The sequence below is a fragment of the Triplophysa dalaica genome, chromosome 14 (genome assembly GCF_015846415.1).
Source record: "Triplophysa dalaica isolate WHDGS20190420 chromosome 14, ASM1584641v1, whole genome shotgun sequence".
In the NCBI taxonomy this organism is placed as follows: domain Eukaryota; kingdom Metazoa; phylum Chordata; class Actinopteri; order Cypriniformes; family Nemacheilidae; genus Triplophysa; species Triplophysa dalaica.
Window position 1 is genome coordinate 12,143,410 of NC_079555.1, and position 24,452 is coordinate 12,167,861.

Here is a 24,452-nt window from a genome sequence, read left to right on the forward strand (position 1 = left end):
ACAGGTTTGATTTTCGTGCATTCCGCTGGATCCAAACAATGGTGTTTGCCATTAAAGAAATCAACAATATTTCCAGTTTGTTACCAGGAGTGACACTAGGCTATCGGATCTTGGATAGCTGTGACTATGTCCACACTAGTCTGCGGAGCACGTTGGCTCTGGTGAACGGGACCTCCGGTCAAACACAGGCTGTTGGGAGTGCCAAATGCCTTTCCACGGCCCCGGTGTCAGCTGTCATCGGTCTGGCATCCTCTTCACCTACTCGTGCTGTGGCACATACTTTGGGTCCATTCGGAATTCCACTGGTAAGAAACTGAAATAGCTATCAATTTCAGACATGTAGTTATATTATGCATTGTTCTCCTTTATTAAACTTTTTTGTCATTTAAACCACCTGCGAATATTCAGAAGAATTGCACTCACCCATTTTGGCTGGTGTGAGTAAAAAGAATAAGAAGGTATTTTTTTCATTAAAACCTCAGGTTTTGAATGGTGTGAAATTGTGAACAATTTAATGTAAAGCGGTTACGGAGATGTGTCCACTTTTCCAAGAACTTACATTCATTAAACCTGTATTAAATCCTATTAAAGAAATTCATAATGATATCTGTTGATATATTTTGTTACAAGAGTACAAAAGGCGTCTAGCGGTTTTGATGATCTGTTTTGTCTATTATGATCTCCAAACACATTCACGATACTTTGCATCTTGTATTTTCTGTATAAAAAAATAGCATGATTGTGATGTATGAGGTTCAGATTTTTAATGATGTCAAAATCCCAATTTTTTGGTAAGGTGTTGCACATAACCGTTTTAGTTCAAAAGCAATGAAAAACATCAGAGACACATGCACACTGTCATTCTTGATATTTCAATATTGACACCTTGGAATGATACGTTTCTATCTGCATTTTGAGCAGAGATTGAGCTTCAAAGTTTTTGCCCAGTTTTGAAAAAGATGTAAGAACCTTATAATTTCAGGGTAATACTGTCAGCCTTTGTATACATTTTTAGCAACATATGACCAGATATTAACTATCACCTAATTCAATATTCTGTTACAAATATTACACTTTCAAAGCTCTTAAAAATCTGAAAAAATAATATGTCAAATACAGTATGACCAAGCTTCCCTTTTTAAGTCCCTTCTAACTTCTCTTTTTCCATTTCTCTTTCTCTACTGACATCTCTTTAAGATAAGCTACTTTGCGACTTGCACCTGCCTTACAGACAAGACAGAGTACCCGTCTTTTCTCCGTACAGTCCCCAGTGATGTTTTTCAAGTGCAAGGACTGGTTCAGATGGTTTCCTACTTTGGCTGGCACTGGGTGGGCACAGTTGGCACAGATGATGACTACAGTAACTATGGCATCCAGGCCTTTACCGAGCAGCTCAGACAACTTGGTGGCTGTATAGACTTTCACCACACTATACCCAAAGCAGCCTCCCAGGCACAAATACATGCTATTGTCAACCGTCTGGAGGCTTCATCGGCACGAGTCATAATAGCATTTGCCACGGAAGGGCAGCTGCTGGAGCTCCTGACTGAAGTGGCGTACAGGAATCTGACAAGGTGGCAGTGGGTAGCCAGTGAAGCTTGGGTGACAGCAAAACTTCTCACTGTCCCGGAGCTTCACCCTGTTTTGGCTGGAACAGTGGGCTTTGCTTTCAGAGGCACCACTATTCCTGGTTTGGCTGAGTTTCTTCTAAAAGTAAGGCCTTCACCAAGAGCTGAATCTGTTTTTACTAACATGTTCTGGGAGGAACTGTTTGGATGCAGACTAGATTATGAGGACGACGGTGATTCAGTGTTACCCCTCTGTACTGGCTCTGAGGATCTGATGGACACTGAGACTAGCTACACTGATGTAACACCGGTGAGAATTTCCTACAATATCTACAAAGCAGTTTATGCCATCGCTCATGCTCTACATCAACTGTTACAGTGTGGCTCTGAGGGCCGAGGCTTTGATGATAAAGTCTGTAACACGGCATCAAAGTTCTCTCCATGGCAGGTAATGAGTTTTTAATGTGCCTTTAAGTTGTTTTAAATGATCAAAATCATTCTGTCATAATTTTTCTTTCTTTATAAAAAGCATTACGGTCAAATGTGCTTTTCCACATAATTATATTAAAATTTTCATTGTACACATTTCTTGCCTAACCAATTCAATAGCTTCTTCGCTACCTGAAGGAAGTCAATTTTATTAACCAGTTAAATGAGAAAGTATATTTTGACAAAAATGGAGAGCCTGTGCCCCTCTATGACATCATAAACTGGCAAACAAATGGCGGCGGTGCCATTCGGTTTCAGATCGTGGGCACCTTTGATGGTTCTGCCCCAAAGGGGGAGCAGCTTAAGATAGATGAGAAGTCAATTCAGTGGGCAGGGGGACACGTTAAGGTGAGGTTTTTTAACAAACAATTAGAAAAATCCTTCTTTTTTTATTAGGAAGTTGTTTCACTATTGTATATTGTGCGCAGGTCCCCGTTTCTTTATGCACCCCTCCTTGTCCTCCGGGAACACGTCAGGCCACTCGGCCAGGGCAGCCTATCTGCTGCTTTGACTGTTTGCCTTGTGCTGAAGGGGAATTCAGCAATATCTCAGGTAAACATCTCATGGAAATACAATGATGCATGATAACTCAATTATGTAAAGTTTAAATTCTATATTGATTATAAATTTGGTTACTGTGTGATACACTAGGTGCTACTGAGTGCATCAAGTGTCCCCAGTACTACTGGCCAAACAAAGAAAGAGTTGTCTGCCTTGCTGGAATGGAAGAGTTCCTCTCCTACCACGAAATTATGGGCATCATTCTCATTTTTCTGTCTCTCCTTGGAGTTGCTGTGGCAACAGTTATCACAGTGATATTCTTCCTCTTTCGAAGCACGCCCATAGTTAAGGCCAACAACTCCGAGATAAGTTTTTTACTCCTGCTCTCTCTCAAACTTTGCTTCCTTTGCTCGCTGGTGTTCGTGGGCCGGCCCTCGCCATGGACGTGCCGTGCCCGGCAAGCTGCGTTCGGGATCAGCTTTGTTCTCTGCATCTCATGCATTCTGGTGAAGACAATCGTAGTGCTGCTGGCTTTTCGTTCGACTATACCAGGGTCCAGTTCTCTAAAGTTATTTGGTCCTCCGCAGCAGAGGGCTTTTATCTGCTTTTGTACAACGGGTCAGGTCATTCTGTGTGCTTGCTGGCTGGCACTAGCACCTCCTTACCCCTATAAAAACACATCATATCAGGGTGGTAGGATTGTTCTGGAGTGCAAAGACGTGTGGCCTCTAGGATTTTATCTGGTGCTGGGTTATATTGGATTGCTCTCTTGTATGTGCTTTGCCCTTGCTTTCCTAGGACGGAAACTCCCGGACACGTTTAATGAAGCCAAGCTCATCACTTTTAGTATGCTAATATTTTTTGCGGTGTGGATCTCCTTTATACCAGCATATAACAGCTCACCAGGGAAATACACAGTGGCGGTTGAGATCTTTGCCATTCTAACTTCCACTTTCGGACTCCTGTTTTGTATTTTTGGACCTAAATGTTACGTGATTTTGCTAAGGCCTGATTTAAACACTAAGAAGGGAATGACTGGAAAAACATCAAAATGACATTTTTTCGGCCTGCTTCAATTTGCCCATGTCCATTCAGAAGGATTGTCGTGTGTTATGGTTATATTTTCAATTCATTGAGTGATGACAGTTTTTTTAAACTATGTAATAAAACAACTCTGCTGCAAATTGTCTTTAATAATGTTGACATAAATAAAACCATTAAAAAAAATAATGTTTCTTTACCTTTATTTAGCACAAAATAAGGAAGCCAAGTAGCCAAGCATCTTTATTTAAAAGGATATGCAATAAATAATGAAAAAGTATATACAGTTTAATACAGTACCGTAAATATCAATTCATTGTTTCCATCTTCTGTGGGCTATTTCAAACCTAGTTTCTATACACATACAGAACAAGCTAAAAAAAATGTTTAAACTAACCATTAATGCATTTAAATTATATAATGCTGTGTGTGCTTTGCTTGTCTCACAGGGCTTTTGATTGTACTTTTCCCATGAAATGTTTTTTAGTATTCTGCTCTGGCCTAAACACAATAATGAAACACTTTGGAGCAAAAATACAGATAATCAGACCAAAGCTTGAAGCTAAAATTGCAAATATCTCTACAGCAACAGTAAACTTCCCTGGAGAACTGACATAAGCTGGTACAAATGTGACCCACACAGCACAGAATATGAGCATACTGAATGTGATGAATTTAGCTTCATTGAAGTTATCAGGCAACTTCCGTGCCAGAAAAGCTAAAACAAAACAGAGGAAAGCCAAAAGGCCTATATAACCCAACACAGCCCAGAAACCTACAGCTGATCCTAAACTGCACTCCAGAATAATTTTTTCTTTGTAGTGTCGCATATTGTTGAAAGGGAAAGGTGGGGATATTGTTAACCAAAGCACACATATAAGAACTTGGACAAATGTGAAACCAAGAACACTAAGTCTCTGCTGAGGAGGCCCAAACCATTTCATGACGTTACTTCCTGGAAGTGTGGCTTTAAAGGCCATTAACACAACTAATGTTTTCCCCAGAACACAAGAGATACAGAGTACAAAAGTGATCCCAAACGCTGTGTGACGTAACATACAGGACCACTCAGTGGGGCGACCAATGAAAGTAAGTGAACAGAGAAAACACAGAGTCAATGAGAAGAGCAGCAGGAAGCTCAGCTCTGAGTTGTTGGCTTTTACTATGGGAGAAGCTCTGTTTTTGTAAAACACTAAAGCCATGCTCAAAGCCACTAAAGAGCCAGCAACAGAGAAAGCAGCAAGGACTATCCCAAGGATCTCATTCCAAGACAAAAACTCCACTGGTTTAGGATGACATTTATTCTTCTCTTTATTGGGCCAGTACTCAGGGTGACAGGTGTGACAACCTAAAGAATCTGTAATAATGACAATGACAATTTACAAAGATAAAAAACAACACTATTCTGGAAAGTCTATGCCCTGTTGGAGCATTACAGAACAAACTAATACATATCATAATACATATTAGAACTGTAATAAGATGCATTAGAATCACTGGTAATTTATTCAGAAGAACACATTACCTGTTTCATTACTGATTTCTCCATCTGCACATGGAATACAGTCATAACAGCAGACAGGTCGTCCTTTCTGTACAGCCTTCCTACTGCCTGGAGGACAACTCTCACTGCACACAGACACAGGAACCTGGAGGTGACAGGTGACACAAAACTCTCACCGATAACCACAAGCAGATAGAAACAGAAGAAAACATTTGCAAACCTTTTCAATTCCATCATTCCAAATTATAGCTCCGTTCAAACTGAATTCTTGGCCTTTAGGCTGGGATGCATCATAGTGACCCACTGTGACAAAGACAATTGCACCATCTTTCTGACGCTGCCAGTTCACAAGTTCATAGGTGGCTATTGGGTCCCCGTTGGTATCAAATGAAACAGGATAATCATTTTTTGTGAAGTTAACTCTCCTGAGCTGTTCAGAAATCTGCATGATGGACATGATACATTTAGTCATGATTGTAATTGTTGATTAGTGATATTGATGAAAATTACATTTATATAAATAATCCATATTAAAATCCCATGTATACAGTGCAGCCTACAGATTACAGAAATTGATTTTAAAATGTACTGTATGTAGATCTTTAGGAAATTTAAATTATGTTTGACATTAAACATTTTATTAGGAAGAGAAAGCTTACCTGTGAGGGTTTAATTTTGATTTTTTTGTCACATTGCATGTCTTTACAGACAATAGCATGGATGGCATGAGCTATAGCATATGTGGCTTTGTACACCATGTTAGTGATTCTTAACTGGGATGTATCTGTATACGGGTTCTCTAATGCACGCAGGTCCTGAGTACCATCACATGCTGGCAAACCAGAGGAAGAACCTGTTTGCTTTTTTAAAGTACAACTAAATGAGCTTTCCCAAAATTCTATCAGCAGCGGAGATTTTAGTACCTCTTCTGAAGAGAGATCAAGTAAAAAGTCTCGAAAACCCGGAATAACAGAGCGCTGAATTCCAAAGCCCACAGCACCGATGCACATATTAAAGCGCAACATTCCTGGGTCTGTAACCCACGTCTCACTGCCAATCCACTGTAACGGAGGTGGTGGCTCCTGGCTCAGTTCTTCTAATAAGATTTTCATGTCACCTGAGGCAAGAAAAGCAACGATTACACGAGCCGTTGAGCTGCGGATGACATCTGCCACTCTTTTGAGTTTAGTGCGCGGCTGGGTCCTGTAGAAGGCCTCTGAATACTCTACACAGATTCCCTCCTCCTCCGCAGCTTTCAGGAATGATGCCATGCCATTATTCCCGTAGTCTGAATCACTGCGCACCGCCCCGATCCACATCCATCCGAAGTGCTTGACCATTCGTGCCAATGCAGCCGCTTGATGGTGGTCGCTGGGGATGGTCCTGAAGAAAGTAGGATACTCACGCTTATCACTGAGACACGCGCAAGTTGCGTAATGACTCACCTATAATTCGCCATAAAAGAAACAAAATGTGTGCCAGTAAATCATCGATATCATTTTCAAAGTACTTGTTTATTTATACATTTTGGAGCACGCTAATAAATTAGTTATTTTGGTTACTTATATCAAATACTTCTCAGTCAAACTTTTTGACAAAGATGTTTCACACTGTGATATTACAAAACAGAACGTTATGTTTTTTTAAAACAATGATTTGAAACCAATGTAAGATAGAAACATTTTTCTCTTTATTCTCTGATGTATCGTGTATTGTATTATGCTTTGGAAAAAGCACCTGTGGGTATCCAAATCGACCGAAAATTCTTGACATGCTTATAGACGGAGTGGAACCAGATTCTCCAATTACTGCAGCAGACGCAGCAGATTTTGCGCATGAATCAGTGTCATTATAAACTAGATCAAATCCATTGGTGAGCTGAAACGCTACTTTTATTGCCATTGGCACAGATGCACAAGAATCATAGATTTGGTATCCTAGAGTGATGCCCGGTAGGAGATCAGAGCTGTTGTTGATTTCTTCGATTGCAAACTGTAAGGCACGAGCAAAGCGCATCTCTCTGGTATCCATGCTGTACAAATACACATAGGATAACAAATATTACATTAATACAATAAAAAGTAAAAAAACGAACAAGTGAAACATGTAATTTTGATTACCATTAGCTTACTTATACAACAAACATAACGACAATCATTTATAATTTCAACAGAAAAACAAAAGAACCCTGATTGTATCCTGTTTGTTAAACTCTAACCTCCCGCTGCATTCTAGTGGCTCTGGCCGTCTAGTGTAGGTGCGATTCTCTGCCTTCAGATAGTAATGAATCGTGAAAGCCCCTCCAATAATAAAATCTCCGTCCTTGAAGAGACCAGGAGGCTGGGGGTCACCTCGCAGGGCGCAGGTGACTGGATTTACCTCACACAGAGCAGGACAAAGCCTGGTAATGTACAGTATTGTCAGTGTTAATATGAAATTAAAATGCATTTCTCCCGCAAGCCCAACAAACACTCCAAATGTGAAGTGAACATCACAGCATGTTTAAATAGCCAACACTACCACAACTGTTCCTGTGTTGTAACTATACAACTGGGATCCCCAAGAGGGTGTGGTTATTTTTAATACCTGTAACTCAATGACAGAATCTGACTTAAGTGTAACATCAAATCTAAAAACACTAAAATTAAAATATATAAACCTGCCTTTTTATGGTGGTCACTCCTGTCAACCTCATGAGAGATGTCACAAAGCATATTTTATAACTTATTACCACATGACAACTCTTTATCAACATGCGAGATATAAATATAATAAACAGGCATTATAAAAGAGACCAAAATAGTTTATTAAATGTTTATGACACTTTGAAGACTATATTGTCTATTAAATTAAGATAAAAAGTTACATGAACTAATAACTTTACAAGTAATACAATTTGATTATATATGTTCTATGTAAGGCGCAGAGATTTGCTAAAAGGTTATCAGTTAAATAATAAAGTAGGACTAAAACATTGTGAAAAAGCATCAGTTGCGATTACATTTTAGGTGTGAACATAAATCCATAAAAGGTGCATCAACACATACTGGTTTTGGATTTTTTTCTGTGAGCTCGATTTTACTTTCAGCATTTTTTTGTAATAATTCTATAATTAACAATATACATAATTAGTTTGGGAGATAAAAACTCATACAATCACGGAATAGATATCAAAATAAATGTCACTAATAGTTGCTTTGAGTGTTTTAAGGTGCTTTTGACAGTACTTTGACTGCCACATATGACCAGATATTAACTATCACCTAATTCAATATTCTGTTACAAATATTACACTTTCAAAGCTCTTAAAAATCTGAAAAAATAATATGTCAAATACAGTATGACCACGCTTCCCTTTTTAAGTCCCTTCTAACTTCTCTTTTTCCATTTCTCTTTCTCTACTGACATATCTTTAAGATAAGCTACGTTGCGACTTGCACCTGCCTTACAGACAAGACAGAGTACCCGTCTTTTCTCCGTACAGTCCCCAGTGATGTTTTTCAAGTGCAAGGACTGGTTCAGATGGTTTCCTACTTTGGCTGGCACTGGGTGGGCACAGTTGGCACAGATGATGACTACAGTAACTATGGCATCCAGGCCTTTACCGAGCAGCTCAGCCAACTTGGTGGCTGTATAGACTTTCACCACACTATACCCAAAGCAGCCTCCCAGGCACAAATACATGCTATTGTCAACCGTCTGGAGGCTTCATCGGCACGAGTCATAATAGCATTTGATGCATTTATATAATGATGCATGATAACTCAATTATGTAAAGTTTAAATTCCATATTGATTATAAATTTGGTTACTGTGTGATACACTAGGTGCTACTGAGTGCATCAAGTGTCCCCAGTACTACTCGCCAAACAAAGAAAGAGTTGTCTGCCTTGCTGGAATGGAAGAGTTCCTCTCCTACCACGAAATTATGGGCATCATTCTCATTTTTCTGTCTCTCCTTGGAGTTGCTGTGGCAACAGTTATCACAGTGATATTCTTCCTCTTTCGAAGCACGCCCATAGTTAAAGCCAACAACTCTGAGATAAGTTTTTACTCCTGCTCTCTCTCAAACTTTGCTTCGTTTGCTCGCTGGTGTTCGTGGGCCGGCCCTCGCCATGGACGTGCCGTGCCCGGCAAGCTGCATTCGGGATCAGCTTTGTTCTCTGCATCTCATGCATTCTGGTGAAGACAATCGTAGTGCTGCTGGCTTTTCGCTCGACTATACCAGGGTCCAGTTCTCTAAAGTTATTTGGTCCTCCGCAGCAGAGGGCTTTTATCTGCTTTTGTACAACGGGTCAGGTCATTCTGTGTGCTTGCTGGCTGGCACTAGCACCTCCTTACCCCTATAAAAACACATCATATCAGGGTGGTAGGATTGTTCTGGAGTGCAAAGACGTGTGGCCTCTAGGATTTTATCTGGTGCTGGGTTATATTGAATTGCTCTCTTGTATGTGCTTTGCCCTTGCTTTCCTAGGACGGAAATTCCCGGACACGTTTAATGAAGCCAAGCTCATCACTTTTAGTATGCTAATATTTTTTGCGGTGTGGATCTCCTTTATACCAGCATATAACAGCTCAGCAGGGAAATACACAGTGGCGGTTGAGATCTTTGCCATTCTAACTTCCACTTTCGGACTCCTGTTTTGTATTTTTGGACCTAAATGTTACGTGATTTTGCTAAGGCCTGATTTAAACACTAAGAAGGGAATGACTGGAAAAACATCAAAATGACATTATTTCGGCCTGCTTCAATTTGCCCATGTCCATTCAGAAGGATTGTCGTGTGTTATGGTTATATTTTCAATTCATTGAGTGATGACAGTTTTTTTAAATGTGTGTAAGCCACCATTAAACTATGTAATAAAACAACTCTGCTGCAAATTGTCTTTAATAATGTTGACATAAATAAAACCATTAAAAAAAATAATGTTTCTTTACCTTTATTTAGCACAAAATAAGGAAGCCAAGTAGCCAAGCATCTTTATTTAAAAGGATATGCAATAAATAATGAAAAAGTATATACAGTTTAATACAGTACCGTAAATATCAATTCATTGTTTCCATCTTCTGTGGGCTATTTCAAACCTAGTTTCTATACACATACAGAACAAGCTAAAAAAATGTTTAAACTAACCATTAATGCATTTAAATTATATAATGCTGTGTGTGCTTTGCTTGTCTCACAGGGCTTTTGATTGTACTTTTCCCATTAAATGTTTTTTGGTATTCTGCTCTGGCCTAAACACAATAATGAAACACTTTGGAGCAAAAATACAGATAATCAGACCAAAGCTTGAAGCTAAAATTGCAAATATCTCTACAGCAACAGTAAACTTCCCTGGAGAACTGACATAAGCTGGTACAAATGTGACCCACACAGCACAGAAGATGAGCATACTGAATGTGATGAATTTAGCTTCATTGAAGTTATCAGGCAACTTCCGTGCCAGAAAAGCTAAAACAAAACAGAGGAAAGCCAAAAGGCCTATATAACCCAACACAGCCCAGAAACCTACAGCTGATCCTAAACTGCACTCCAGAATAATTTTTTCTTTGTAGTGTTGCATATTGTTGAAAGGGAAAGGTGGGGATATTGTTAACCAAAGCACACATATAAGAACTTGGACAAATGTGAAACCAAGAACACTAAGTCTCTGCTGAGGAGGCCCAAACCATTTCATGACGTTACTTCCTGGAAGTGTGGCTTTAAAGGCCATTAACACAACTAATGTTTTACCCAGAACACAAGAGATACAGAGGACAAAAGTGATCCCAAACGCTGTGTGACGTAACATACAGGACCACTCAGTGGGGCGACCAATGAAAGTAAGTGAACAGAGAAAACACAGAGTCAATGAGAAGAGCAGCAGGAAGCTCAGCTCTGAGTTGTTGGCTTTTACTATGGGAGAAGCTCTGTTTTTGTAAAACACTAAAGCCATGCTCAAAGCCACTAAAGAGCCAGCAACAGAGAAAGCAGCAAGGATTATTCCAAGGATCTCATCCCATGACAGAAACTCCACTGGTTTAGGAAGACATTTATTCTTCTCATTATTGGGCCAGTACTCAGGGTGACAGGCGAGACAACCTAAAGAATCTGTAATAATGACAATGACAATTTACAAAGATAAAAAACAACACTATTCTGGAAAGTCTATGCCCTGTTGGAGCATTACAGAACAAACTAATACATATCATAATACATATTAGAACTGTAATAAGATGCATTAGAATCACTGGTAATTTATTTAGAAGAACACATTACCTGTTTCATTACTGATTTCTCCATCTGCACATGGAATACAGTCATAACAGCAGACAGGTCGTCCTTTCTGTACAGCCTTCCTAGTGCCTGGAGGACAACTCTTACTGCACACAGACACAGGAACCTGGAGGTGACAGGTGACACAAAACTCTCACCGATAACCACAAGCAGATAGAAACAGAAGAAAACATTTGCAAACCTTTTCAATTCCATCATTCCAAATTATAGCTCCGTTCAAACTGAATTCTTGGCCTTTAGGCTGTGCAGCATCATAGTGACCCACTGTGACAAAGTCAATTGCACCATCTTTCTGACGCTGCCAGTTCACAAGTTCATAGGTGGCTATTGGGTCCCCGTTGGTATCAAATGAAACAGGATAATCATTTTTTGTGAAGTTAACTCTCCTGAGCTGTTCAGAAATCTGCATGATGGACATGATACATTTAGTCATGATTGTAATTGTTGATTAGTGATATTGATGAAAATTACATTTATATAAATAATCCATATTAAAATCCCATGTATACAGTGCAGCCTACAGGTTACAGAAATTGATTTTAAAATGTACTGTATGTAGATCTTTAGGAAATTTAAATTATGTTTGACATTAAACATTTTATTAGGAAGAGAAAGCTTACCTGTGAGGGTTTAATTTTGATTTTTTTGTCACATTGCATGTCTTTACAGACAATAGCATGGATGGCATGAGCTATAGCATATGTGGCTTTGTACACCATGTTAGTGATTCTTAACTGGGATGTATCTGTATACGGGTTCTCTAATGCACGCAGGTCCTGAGTACCATCACATGCTGGCAAACCAGAGGAAGAACCCGTTTGCTTTTTTAAAGTACAACTAAATGAGCTTTCCCAAAATTCTATCAACAGGGGAGATTTCAGTACCTCTTCTGAAGAGAGATCAAGTAAAAAGTCTCGAAAACCCGGAATAACAGAGCGCTGGATCCCAAAGCCCACAGCACCGATGCACAAATTAAAGCGCAACATCCCTGGGTCTGTAACCCACGACTCACTGCCAATCCACTGTAACGGAGGTGGTGGCTCCTGGCTCAGTTCTTCTAATAAGATTTTCATGTCACCTGAGGCAAGAAAAGCAACGATTACACGAGCCGTTGAGCTGCGGATGACATCTGCCACTCTTTTGAGTTTAGTGCGCGGTTGGGTCCTGTAGAAGGCCTCTGAATACTCTACACAGATTCCCTCCTCCTCTGCAGCTTTCAGGAATGATGCCATGCCGTTATTCCCGTAGTCTGAATCACTGCGCACCGCCCCGATCCACATCCATCCGAAGTGCTTGACCATTCGTGCCAATGCAGCCGCTTGATGGTGGTCGCTGGGGATGGTCCTGAAGAAAGTAGGATACTGACGCTTATCACTGAGACACGCACAGGTTGCGTAATGACTCACCTATAATTCGCCATAAAAGAAACACAATGTGTGCCAGTAAATCATCGATATCATTTTCAAAATACTTGTTTATTTATACATTTTGGAACATGCTAATAAATTAGGTCTTTTGGTTACTTATATCAAATACTTCTCAGTCAAACTTTTTGACAAAGATGTTTCACACTGTGATATTACAAAACAGAACGTTATGTTTTTTTAAAACAATGATTTGAAACCAATGTAAGATAGAAACATTTTTCTCTTTATTCTCTGATGTATCGTGTATTGTATTATGCTTTGGAAAAAGCACCTGTGGGTATCCAAATCGACCGAAAATTCTTGACATGCTTATAGACGGAGTGGAACCAGATTCTCCAATTACTGCAGCAGACGCAGCAGATTTTGCGCATGAATCAGTGTCATTATAAACTAGATCAAATCCATTGGTGAGCTGAAACGCTACTTTTATTGCCATTGGCACAGATGCACAAGAATCATAGATTTGGTATCCTAGAGTGATGCCCGGTAGGAGATCAGAGCTGTTGTTGATTTCTTCGATTGCAAACTGTAAGGCACGAGCAAAGCGCATCTCTCTGGTATCCATGCTGTACAAATACACATAGGATAACAAATATTACATTAATACAATAAAAAGTAAAAAAAACGAACAAGTGAAAAATGTAATTTTGATTACCATTAGCTTACTTATACAACAAACATAACGACAATCATTTATAATTTCAACAGAAAAACAAAAGAACCCTGATTGTATCCTGTTTGTTAAACTCTAACCTCCCGCTGCATTCTAGTGGCTCTGGCCGTCTAGTGTAGGTGCGATTCTCTGCCTTCAGATAGTAATGAATCGTGAAAGCCCCTCCAATAATAAAATCTCCGTCCTTGAAGAGACCAGGAGGCTGGGGGTCACCTCGCAGGGCGCAGGTGACTGGATTTATCTCACACAGAGCAGGACAAAGCCTGGTAATGTACAGTATTGTCAGTGTTAATATGAAATTAAAATGCATTTCTCCCCCAAGCCCAACAAACACTCCAAATGTGAAGTGAACATCACAGCATGTTTAAATAGCCAACACTACCACAACTGTTCCTGTGTTGTAACTATACAACTGGGATCCCCAAGAGGGTGTGGTTATTTTTAATACCTGTAACTCAATGACAGAATCTGTCTTAAGTGTAACATCAAATCTAAAAACACTAAAATTAAAATATATAAACCTGCCTTTTTATGGTGGTCACTCCTGTCAACCTCATGGGAGATGTCACAAAGCATATTTTATAACTCTTTATCAACATGCGAGATATAAATATAATAAACAGGCATTATAAAAGAGACCAAGACAATAGTTTATTAAATGTTTATGACACTTTCGGATTTTATTGTCTATTAAATTAAGATGTAAAGTTATTAGTTCATGTAACTTTTTAAGTAATACAATTTGATTATATATGTTCTATGTAAGGCTCAGAGATTTGCTTAAAGGTTATCAGTTAAATAATAAAGTAGGACTAAAACATTGTGAAAAAGCATCAGTTGCGATTACATTTTAGGTGTGAACATAAATCCATAAAAGTTGCATCAACACATACTTGTATTGGATTTTTTTCTGTGAGCTCGATTTTACTTTCAGCATTTTTTTGTAATAATTCTATAATTAACAATATACATAATTAGTTTGGGAGATAAAAACTCATACAATCACGGAATAGATATCAGAATAAATGTCACTAATAGTTGCTTTGAGTGTTTCAAGGTGCTTTTGACTGTACTTTCCCCATTAAATGTTTTTTAATATTCTGCTCTGGCCTAAACACAATAATGAAACAGGAGCTAAACTACAGATAATCAGACCAAAGCTTGAACCTAAAATCTCAAATATCTCTAACAAACGGAAACTTTCCTAGAGAACTGACATAAGCTGGTATAAATGTGACCGACACAGCACAGAATATGAGCATACTGAATGTGATGAATTTAGCTTCATTGAAGTTATCCGGAAGCTTTCAGGCCAGGCAAGCTAAAACAAAACACAGGTAAGCCAAAAGACCTATATAACCCAACACAGCCCAGAAACCTACAGATGATGAACTGCATATAGATTGTTGCATATTATTGTTAGGGAAAGGTGGGATATTTTTAACCAAAGCACACATAAGAGCCTGTACAAGAATAAAACCAAGATCACTTATTCGTTGTTGTAAAGGCCCAAACCATTTCATGACATTACATCCTTGAAGTGTGGCCTTGAAGGCCATTAACACAACTAATTACCCAGAGCAGTAGAGAAACAGGGGACAACAGCTCTGTTTTTGTAAAACAAAACCATGCTCAAAGCCATGCACAAAGAAAGCAGCAAGGATTATCCCAAGGATCTCATTCAAAGACAAAAACTCCATTGGTTTAGAAAGACATTTATTCTTTTCTTTATTAGGCCAGTAGAAAAGTCCTGTCCGGATACAGAACTGATTTCTCCATCTGCACATGTTATAGTCATAACAGCTTTCAGGTCTTCCTTCTTTACAGCCTTCCTAGTGCCTGGAGGACAACTCTCACTGCACAGACACAGATAATCACAAGCAGACAGAAACACAAGAAAACCTTTGCAAACCTTTTCACTTCCATCATTCCAAATGGTATCTGCTCAAACTGAATTCTTGGCCTTTAGGCTGAGCAGCATCATAATAACCCACTGTGACAAAGTCAACGGAACCATCTTTCTGACGCTGCCAGTTCACAAGTGGCTACTGGGTCCCTGTTGGTATCAAATGAAACAGTATAATTATTTTTTGTGAAGTTCACTTGCTTAAGTGGATCAGAAACCTGCATGATGGACATAAAACATTGATTTATAGTTTAACATCATTGCAGGTCAATGCTACTGGTTTATTGTTTGAGAAAAAGATCTGTTGAAATCCCCAGTGGTCCTTTACGGTCTATGCAAAATCTTTCCCAAAAAAATTCAGAAACTGAAAATTCCTGATGTATGCAGATTTGAAATATCTTTGGTAAATCAAACTTTGATTAATGAAAAGATGGCGAGAATACGCTTATCTGGTTGGGCTCCATTTGAATGTTTATGTCACACTGCGTGCCGTTACAGATAAAGGCATGGAACTTGAGTAATTCGAATACAAAAAAAATAGAGGCAAGCTGTTTAAGCCATTTAACTACAGTACACACAGAGCACCACGTTTCCCCACTGACCATGATTACTGAAGCACAGTCCGCAAAACTCTGGACATGTTATGTAAACACTGCAAAATAAATTAGAAAAATCTATCGTTTTCATTTCTTGTCTGACGAACGAGAGACTGCACGTGTGTGTGTGTGCGCGTTAGAATAGTGAGAGAACATTGTGCTTGGTACATTACTTTCCTTTAAACAGAACTTTTAGGACTTTAGCCGGCAAAGTCTATCGTTTACCAGTGGACGTTAGCATGCATGCAATAAAGTTTGACAAGTGCATTAAACTGAGCCGCTTGTTTTAAGTGCGTTTGTCGTTGTGCTTTTTTCTGTATAACGTTACGACCCTTCGCTATTTTGCGAGTGAAACTTGTTGTTTGGCTGCATTGAGTTCATATAACTAGATGCAGACATCGAATCCTGTTATTTAAACATGCCATCTGCCTGTTCTGCGTGTCCGAGTGCTACACGTGTGATTATCATCGATTTGTCCGCGTCTGTGCTTTATGAGGACATGAAGACATGAGCTTCATCTCCTTTCAGAACATTTTACTGAGTGAAGCTAAAAAACACCAAATAATAAGCGTCTTCCGACAAACTGCCAAAATAAACGTCTGCTTGACTACAGTAGTTTCACTTCTTGCCAGGGACAAAAATGTATAAATTGCCAACACTTAAATTAATTAAAAATCACACTATATTGCCACCAAGTGGTGCAACTGGGTAACTACTACATTACATGTTTAACAACCTGTTTTGAAGTCATTTAAAGGTTACATATATTTTGCAGCCCATGGCGACCCCTGGGGTAGACAGAGAAGGTGTCAGGGGGTAGTCCATATTGCTGGGGAGGTGAGGACAATTGGAGAAGGCAGTGAAGTGTCCAAAGCAGGTTGAACAAAGGCCCCGGAGACCAGCCAGGAGGAGGTCCCGTCCTGGAGACCAGACAGACTCTGGGGAAGAGTTACGGAGATGACTAGGAGGAGTCCAGGCGACCCAAAAGGTCAGAAGTACCGAGGGGAAGGTGTGGACACGGCAGAGCCAGAGCAACGGAGGATGGAGGTGGAGCAGAAGGGGCAGAGAGACGAGGCTAGCCAGAAGATAGGAGTCCAGCAGCGGATGGTCGATGACAGACCAAGGCGGAGGCGGAGCGACGAGGGAGTCTGGTGAAGCCAGTGGGATGACAGGCCACAAAGAAGACGAGGGAGACAAGAGCTGAGGTGTGGTCGCTGGGTCGAAGGAACGAGGTGGAGTCTGGGTCTAGAAGCGGAGACATGAGATAATCCATTTGGCAGCTGGAGATCCAGAGGCTCATCGGACCCAACAGCGCTGACATGCTGAGGGTGAGCTAAGGGATTTCCTGGTTCCAACAGGCCAAGGGCTAATACACTAGTTAATGAAGACAGAGGGAGGGAGGGCATGAGGAGTAGCTCATCATCCAGTCCCGACACAAGCAAATGGTTTAATTCAGGGTAGCACCAACTCAACAGTCAACAGAGCTGCATTAGCTGGGTCTCTGGAGAGGTGATGCGAAGTTTAGGTCCGAAAGGGTCCGGGGGTCAGTGAAGGGGTCCTGTGATTAAGATGGTGAAGGTTGAAGGATTGGTCATTGTTGGTGTTGCTCAAGTCTTCTGTAACAATTACAGGCAGAGGGACGATGCCACACGGAGAGCTGAAGTTGACTTGGGTTTATTGCAGGGTTTACTGATGAACAGAAAACAGGTAAAACAATTCAGGTAACATACACAGGAAAGTAAATTAACAACAGGTCATACCACGGGTAACTATAAATGACAGCTAGACACAAAGCATGGACCTTTGCTTCGGTTACGCCCACTTGTCTGAATGGATATATTCTCCTGGACGGCCTTCACTTCAGTACCACACCCATGCTGGCCCTGAAACAACAGAATTGCCATAAGGTTTTAATTGGTTAAAATGCACAACAGAATTTGTAGCTCCTCCTTCTGGCTGTATCCGATAGAGGACTTCGGACACCTTTTCCACGATTCTGTAGGGGCCCTTAAATCGCTTTTGCAATTTAGGACTCACCGCTTTCTTTCAAGCATTATTCTTTAACCACACCAGCTCGGCCACCAGGTAGTACTGCCATTTAGCTTTAAAGTCAAAGTAAACCTTTAGAACGCTCTGAAGCTCACAACAGGTGCTTTTTCACTGATTCAATGACTTTAGAAAGACTTCCTACCTCCCTTTCAACGTAATCCATTTACTGTTGAAAATTTCTCCTGTCCCCCATGTCCATAGTTACATCTATAGGTGAAACAGTCTCTTTACCAAACAACACATTACTGTATATGGGGTAAAACTTGTCATCTACTTAAAGAGACAACATAGACAACAAAGTATGATTATACCTCTCAATCATACCACCTGACTGTGGTTGATATGGGGTTGTTCCACAGTTACAGGTAAAATAGCCATTTGTGCATCATCAGGAGTAGCGTTAGACTCTCCACGCACTTTCGCTTCCAGGGACATCTGACTCTGTTCGAACTCCCAAATAAGCTCAAGTTCTGTGGCCAAATTTATAGTTGCCTCTAGCGTGGTTGGTCTAGTGCTATGGAGCTGTATCCGCTGTTCCCCAACATGAGCGATAAATTATTGTTGTGCAAACAGATCTTGCGTCGAACAGTCAGCAGCTGGATAAGATTTATTCAAGAGTCATCTTAAGGCATTACCAAACTCTCATATGGATTCCCCTGGTACTCTTCTTCTAGAAGAGAGACTAGCACTATTCCAATCCTCAGTTTATTTAGAGCATTTCAACTTATGGTTTTCCCTGGACAGACCACAGAATACAACTCTAGCTCTGCCTGACAATGATGAGACTTAATATTTAATTTCTATCTTTCATCCCAATTATTGATGTCTGCTGATTGTTGGGACCAATCAAACCAGCCGCAACCACACCCTGTGAATGTCTCTGGCATAAACACTGGATGATTCACTAAGCTATGACTTTAAGTGGTTCTACCACCATAAGCCGGAGCCTAAGGTTCTTGAGTAGAGTGTACAGCTTCGGAGTGCTCCACTATCAATTTTCCTAGAAGTATTCATTAGGAATATAAGCTCAGTCCCACTGCTGCCGCCAGTGTATCAAACCATAATTACCAATAAGGGCACTTGGGCGCTGCAAGTAATGTTGCTGCCACCACCTTTAATTTATAAACTGGTAAGGTCCGAAGTGAGCACTACAGAAACGCAAGGATACCAGAGAAAATTACATTTATTTCAATAGGAGCAGTTCTGCAGCAGTGGTCACAATTTACTTCCCAATAACACACACACACACTAGTTATCCCCTATAAAGGCCAAGCACTAGAAGTTGGCCCAGGACACAGTAGACATTCAAATTACACAATTCATTGTGCAAATGATCAGTACATATAATAAATACCAGTTAGCACTGCACACACGTCCCATGCACGTACGTGAAGTTAACCATCATACATAACCAGCATGGCATTGAGTGAAAATGAATCACATCTGCAAAGGAGCACAAGAACAAACACAAACACACACAAAGCAATAAAAATCGGACTTCCCTGTCCGTGTGACGACACCGCGCCATCACGTTCAGCAGGCAGCCGCCTCTCGGCCGTGAGGATTGAGGGTTGAGAGTTCGACAAGTCCGCCGGCGTTCACCTATAGTCCCTTTCATCGCTCTCTAAGCTTTTCCCACTATCTACTATTCCAGAAAGTTTTTTTTTTTCTTTAAATACTTTATTCCTTTCATTTTTTAGTCATTAAAATGGCTTTCGTCTTTAAATGGGTTAAAAGTTGACCTCAGTTGACCTGTGTAGTCGCAGCTCCATGCGGAACTAGTAACATCCAGCAACTATTGAGAGCTGGTGTCATGTGATTCACGGAGCCTTCAGATCGTTCCGGGCAGTTATGTTTTCTCTTTAAATTCTTTATTTCTTTCATATTTTTATTCATTTAGGGTTAGGGTTAAATTGGTTAGAAGTTTACATCAGTTCTGTTAAGACATGCGTAACTTCCGCGAACTATTGAGAGCCACCATGAACCGCCATTGCTGTTAAAAAACGTTTCCATTGGAGACAACGGAGTTGATACTACTCTCTCGCAATGACTTTGGTGCTATAGCCAGCCACGAACGCCACAATTCGACACCCTGTTCACCCATGCACTCTCCCGCCTTGAATAACACAGTCTATGCTCCTCCTCTATTTTTCTCTCGTTCCTCTTCTTTGTCGCCTTTTTAACACGTTGCCGCCATCTCATTTTCCACAGGTGCGTTCATCAACAACTGCGCCACTCCTTCATTACGTCACTTTTACATGACATCACTATTACTCGGGTGATTATACGTCTTATGCGATGTGATTTATGAACTGATTGCAGTCCTGATTTATTTAACCTACTTGCTTTTGATGACTATCACAAGGGCCATCGGTTCTGATAGGTGTCACTTTTTACGTGACACTAAGAGTAGGTACTACAAAGTATACATTTGTTAGTAATAGGAGAACGTTTTACATAATGATTGCTTTTTTTCATTTATTTATCTTTTTTTATTTAATCATTATTAAATACCCGATTTATCAGAGTGTCTCTATGACAATACAAGCATTGGAATTAAATTAGATTATTCATCTCTGGATAAATCAATGAAATTTGCTAAAAATTCAGCAGTTAAAATAATAATGTGCTTACAGTCTAAAGGAGCATCTTTAGTTTGGGTAACATACTGTATGTTTGAAAACAAATCAAATGAAATGTTTTAAATATTCTTATTTAAATTAAGAATATTCTTATGAATTTAATTGTAATATATTTTTACTCTCTACATGTGTATGATTTATAGTACATATAATCCGTGTGAAAATTGAAACAAATTGAATTAAAACACAGAATGTCTGACATTAGCACGAGTGCTTCTCTGTTTCAAGGAGCTTGTTACTGTACTTTTCCCATTAAATGTTTTTTAGTATTCTGCTCTGGCCTAAACACAATAATGAAACACTTTGGAGCAAATATACAGATAATCAGACCAAAGCTTGAAGCTAAAATTGCAAATATCTCCACAGCAACAGTAAATTTTCCTGGAGAACTGACATAAGCTGGAATAAATGTGACCCACACAGCACAGAATATGAGCATACTGAATGTGATGAATTTAGCTTCATTGAAGTTATCAGGCAGCTTCCGTGCCAGAAAAGCTAAAACAAAGCACAGGAAAGCCAAAAGGCCCTATATAACCCAACACAGCCCAGAAACCTACAGCTGATCCTAAACTGCACTCAAGAATCACTTTTTCTTTGTAGTGTTGCATATTATTGTTAGGGAAAGGAGGGGATATTGTTAACCAAAGCACACAGATAAGAACCTGTATAAGTGTAAAGGCAAGAACACTGAGTCTCTGTTGTACAGGCCCAAACCATTTCATGACATTACTTCCTGGAAGTGTGGCCCTGAATGCCATTAACACAACTAATGTTTTACCCAGAACACAAGAGATACAGAGTACAAAAGTGATCCCAAACGCTGTGTGACGTAACATACAAGACCACTCAGTGGGGCGACCAATGAAAGTAAGTGAACAGAGAAAACACAGCATTAGTGAAAACAGGAGCAGGAAGCTCAGCTCTGAGTTGTTGGCTTTTACTATGGGAGAAGCTCTGTTTTTGTAAAACACTAAAGCCATGCTCAAAGCCACTAAAGAGCCAGCAACAGAGAAAGCAGCAAGGACTATCCAAGGATCTCATCCCATGACAGAAACTCCACTGGTTTAGGAAGACATTTATTCTTCTCTTTATTGGGCCAGTACTCAGGGTGACAGGCGTGACAACCTAAAGAATCTGTAAGATAAAGATTTAATGACTATTTATGAATCAGAGTAAAAGAGAAATACGTAATCAGACTGGGTTTTAAGGAAAGTCATGTCCAAACACATTACCTGTCTCATTACTGATTTCTCCATCTGCACATGGAATACAGTCATAACAGCAGACAGGTCGTCCTTTCTGTACAGCCTTCCTAGTGCCTGGGGGACAACTCTCACTGCACACAGACACAGGCACCTGGAGGTGACAGGTGACACAAAGCACTCACAGATAACCACAAGCAGATAGAAACAGAAGGAAACAATTGAATACCTTTTCACTTCCATCATTCCAAATGACAGCTCCCTTCAAACTGAATTCTTGGCCTTTAGGCTGGGATGCATCATAGTGACCCACTGTGACAAAGACTATTGCACCATCTTTCTGACGCTGCCAGTTCACAAGTTCATAGGTGGCTATTGGGTCCCCGTTGGTATCAAATGAAACAGGATAATTATTTTTTGTGAAATTCACTCTCCTGAGCTGTTCAAAAACCTGCATGATAGACATGATATATAATATGGTGTCTTGCTGGTTTATGTTATTGATCTATTTGCTTAATTTTCTGTAGGCTTACTAATATCCCTGATTGACCATTCTTTATGTACAGCATTTTGCAGTTCAAAGTAACATTACAATATATCCAAATATCTTTAGTAGGCTACATAACCCTATGTAGAATTAAAAGTATTTTTTTCTTACCTGCTTGGGCTCAATTTTAATGTTTTTTTCACACTGCATGCCTTTACAGACAATGGCATGGATGGCATGAGCTATAGCATATGTTGCTTTGTACACCAAGTTAGAAATTCGTAACTGGGATGTATCTGTATACGGGATTTGTAATTCGCGCATATCCTGAGTACCATCACATGCTGGCAAACCAGAGGAAGAACCTGTTTGCTGTTTTAAACTACAACTAAATGAGCTTTCCCAAAATTCGGTCAACAGGGGAGATTTCAGTACCTCTTCTGGTGAGAGATCAAGTAAAAAGTCTCGAAAACCCGGAATAACAGAGCGCTGAATTCCAAAGCCCACAGCACCGAAGCACAAATTATAGCGCAACATTCCTGGGTCTGTAACCCACGTCTCACTGCCAATCCACTGTAACGGAGGAGGGGGCTGCTGTCTCAGCTCTTCTAGTAGGATTTTCATGTCACCTGAGGCCATGAAAGCAACGATTACACGAGCCGTTGACCTGCGGATGACATCTGCCACTCTTTTGAGTTTAGTGCGCGGTTGGGTCCTGTAGAAGGCCTCTGAATACTCTACACAGATTCCCTCCTCCTCTGCAGCTTTCAGGAATGATGCCATGCCATTATTCCCGTAGTCTGAATCACTGCGCACCGCCCCGATCCACATCCATCCGAAGTGCTTGACCATTCGTGCCAATGCAGCCGCTTGATGGTGGTCGCTGGGGATGGTCCTGAAGAACGTAGGATACTCACGCTTATCACTGAGACACGCACAGGTTGAGGAATGACTCACCTGTAACGCATTGTAAAGAGGATAAAAAAGTTGTCCGCAACACATTGATATACAATTTTAAATATCATACGATTTTTGTAAAGCCAGCATATTTATAAAGTGATTTTTTAACGCAAAGAAAATAGGGCAATTGATATTTTCTTTATTCTATATGTAGGCACTACAGAAAAATGCACCTGTGGGTATCCAAAGCGACTGAAAATTCTTGACATGCTTATAGACGGAGTGGAACCAGATTCTCCAATTACTGCAGCAGACGCAGCAGATTTTGCGCATGAATCAGTGTCATTATAAACTAGATCAAATCCATTGGTGAGCTGAAACGCTACTTTTATTGCCATTGGCACAGATGCACAAGAATCATAGATTTGGTATCCTAGAGTGATTCCCGGTAGGAGATCAGAGCTGTTGTTGATATCTTCGATGGCAAACTGCAAGGCACGAGCAATACGCAATTCCCTGGTATCCATGCTGTTTAAATACATATACAAATATTTTGATTTGCATCTGCATATAATTGAAAAAAAATATGTGAAAAATATACATGTCTGATACCCTTATTTACACAATAAACTCACAATTATAAACATAATTTCAGGAGTCAATGCCATTCAACCCTGATACAGATTGTACTGTATTAACCCGTTTTTTTAAACTCTAACCTCCCAGTGCATTCTAGTGGCTCTGGCCGTCTAGTGTAGGTGCGATTCTCTGTTTTCAGATAGTGATGAATGGTGAAAGCCCCTCCGATAATAAAATCCCCTTCCTTGAAGAGAGCAGGCAGCCAGGGATCACCTCGCAGAACGCAGGTGACTGAATAAACACCACACAGAGCAGGACAAAGCCTGGTAATGTACAGTATTGTCACTGTGAAGAACAGATTCATTTCTCCTGCTAGACCAGCAAACAATCCAAATGTGAGGGGAAAATTTGGCCTTGTTTAAATATTCACCATTACCACAACTGTTGACACAACTGGGAAACCTGGAGGGTGTGGTTAATATTTCATGTCTGTCAATCCTAATAACAACATGTGTCTCAAGTGTGTAATATACTGTAGTTTCAAAACATAGACCTGCCTTCTTTAAGGTCATTTCGCTCCTGCCAACCCCATGAGAAAAGTATCAA

General features: G+C 40.1%; 3 protein-coding genes and 2 pseudogenes across 3 annotated transcripts; 2 read left to right on the forward strand and 3 right to left on the reverse strand.

Moving 5' to 3' along the window:
- The first annotated feature begins 23 nt into the window (after positions 1-23).
- Positions 24-3,613, forward strand: LOC130435211 (extracellular calcium-sensing receptor). Its single transcript, XM_056765634.1, has 5 exons — positions 24-305; positions 1,198-2,016; positions 2,178-2,405; positions 2,486-2,609; positions 2,709-3,613. The coding sequence occupies exons 1-5, from the start codon at positions 39-41 to the stop codon at positions 3,611-3,613; spliced, it is 2,343 nt and encodes a 780-aa protein (XP_056621612.1). The 5' UTR covers positions 24-38.
- A 429-nt stretch (positions 3,614-4,042) lies between these two features.
- LOC130435208 (extracellular calcium-sensing receptor-like) lies at positions 4,043-7,551 on the reverse strand. The gene is made up of 6 exons (XM_056765630.1): positions 7,322-7,551; positions 6,841-7,135; positions 5,763-6,548; positions 5,324-5,545; positions 5,125-5,248; positions 4,043-4,956 (listed from the first exon to the last, which is right to left on the reverse strand). The coding sequence occupies exons 1-6, from the start codon at positions 7,549-7,551 to the stop codon at positions 4,043-4,045; spliced, it is 2,571 nt and encodes an 856-aa protein (XP_056621608.1).
- An 878-nt stretch (positions 7,552-8,429) lies between these two features.
- LOC130435956 (extracellular calcium-sensing receptor-like) lies at positions 8,430-9,833 on the forward strand (annotated as a pseudogene).
- Positions 9,834-10,282: 449 nt separating this feature from the next.
- LOC130435500 (extracellular calcium-sensing receptor-like) lies at positions 10,283-13,792 on the reverse strand. Its single transcript, XM_056766180.1, has 6 exons — positions 13,563-13,792; positions 13,081-13,375; positions 12,003-12,788; positions 11,564-11,785; positions 11,365-11,488; positions 10,283-11,196 (listed from the first exon to the last, which is right to left on the reverse strand). Exons 1-6 carry the CDS (start codon positions 13,790-13,792, stop codon positions 10,283-10,285), a joined length of 2,571 nt encoding a protein of 856 aa, XP_056622158.1.
- A 7,118-nt stretch (positions 13,793-20,910) lies between these two features.
- LOC130435957 (extracellular calcium-sensing receptor-like) lies at positions 20,911-24,210 on the reverse strand (annotated as a pseudogene).
- Between the last annotated feature and the right edge of the window lie 242 nt (positions 24,211-24,452).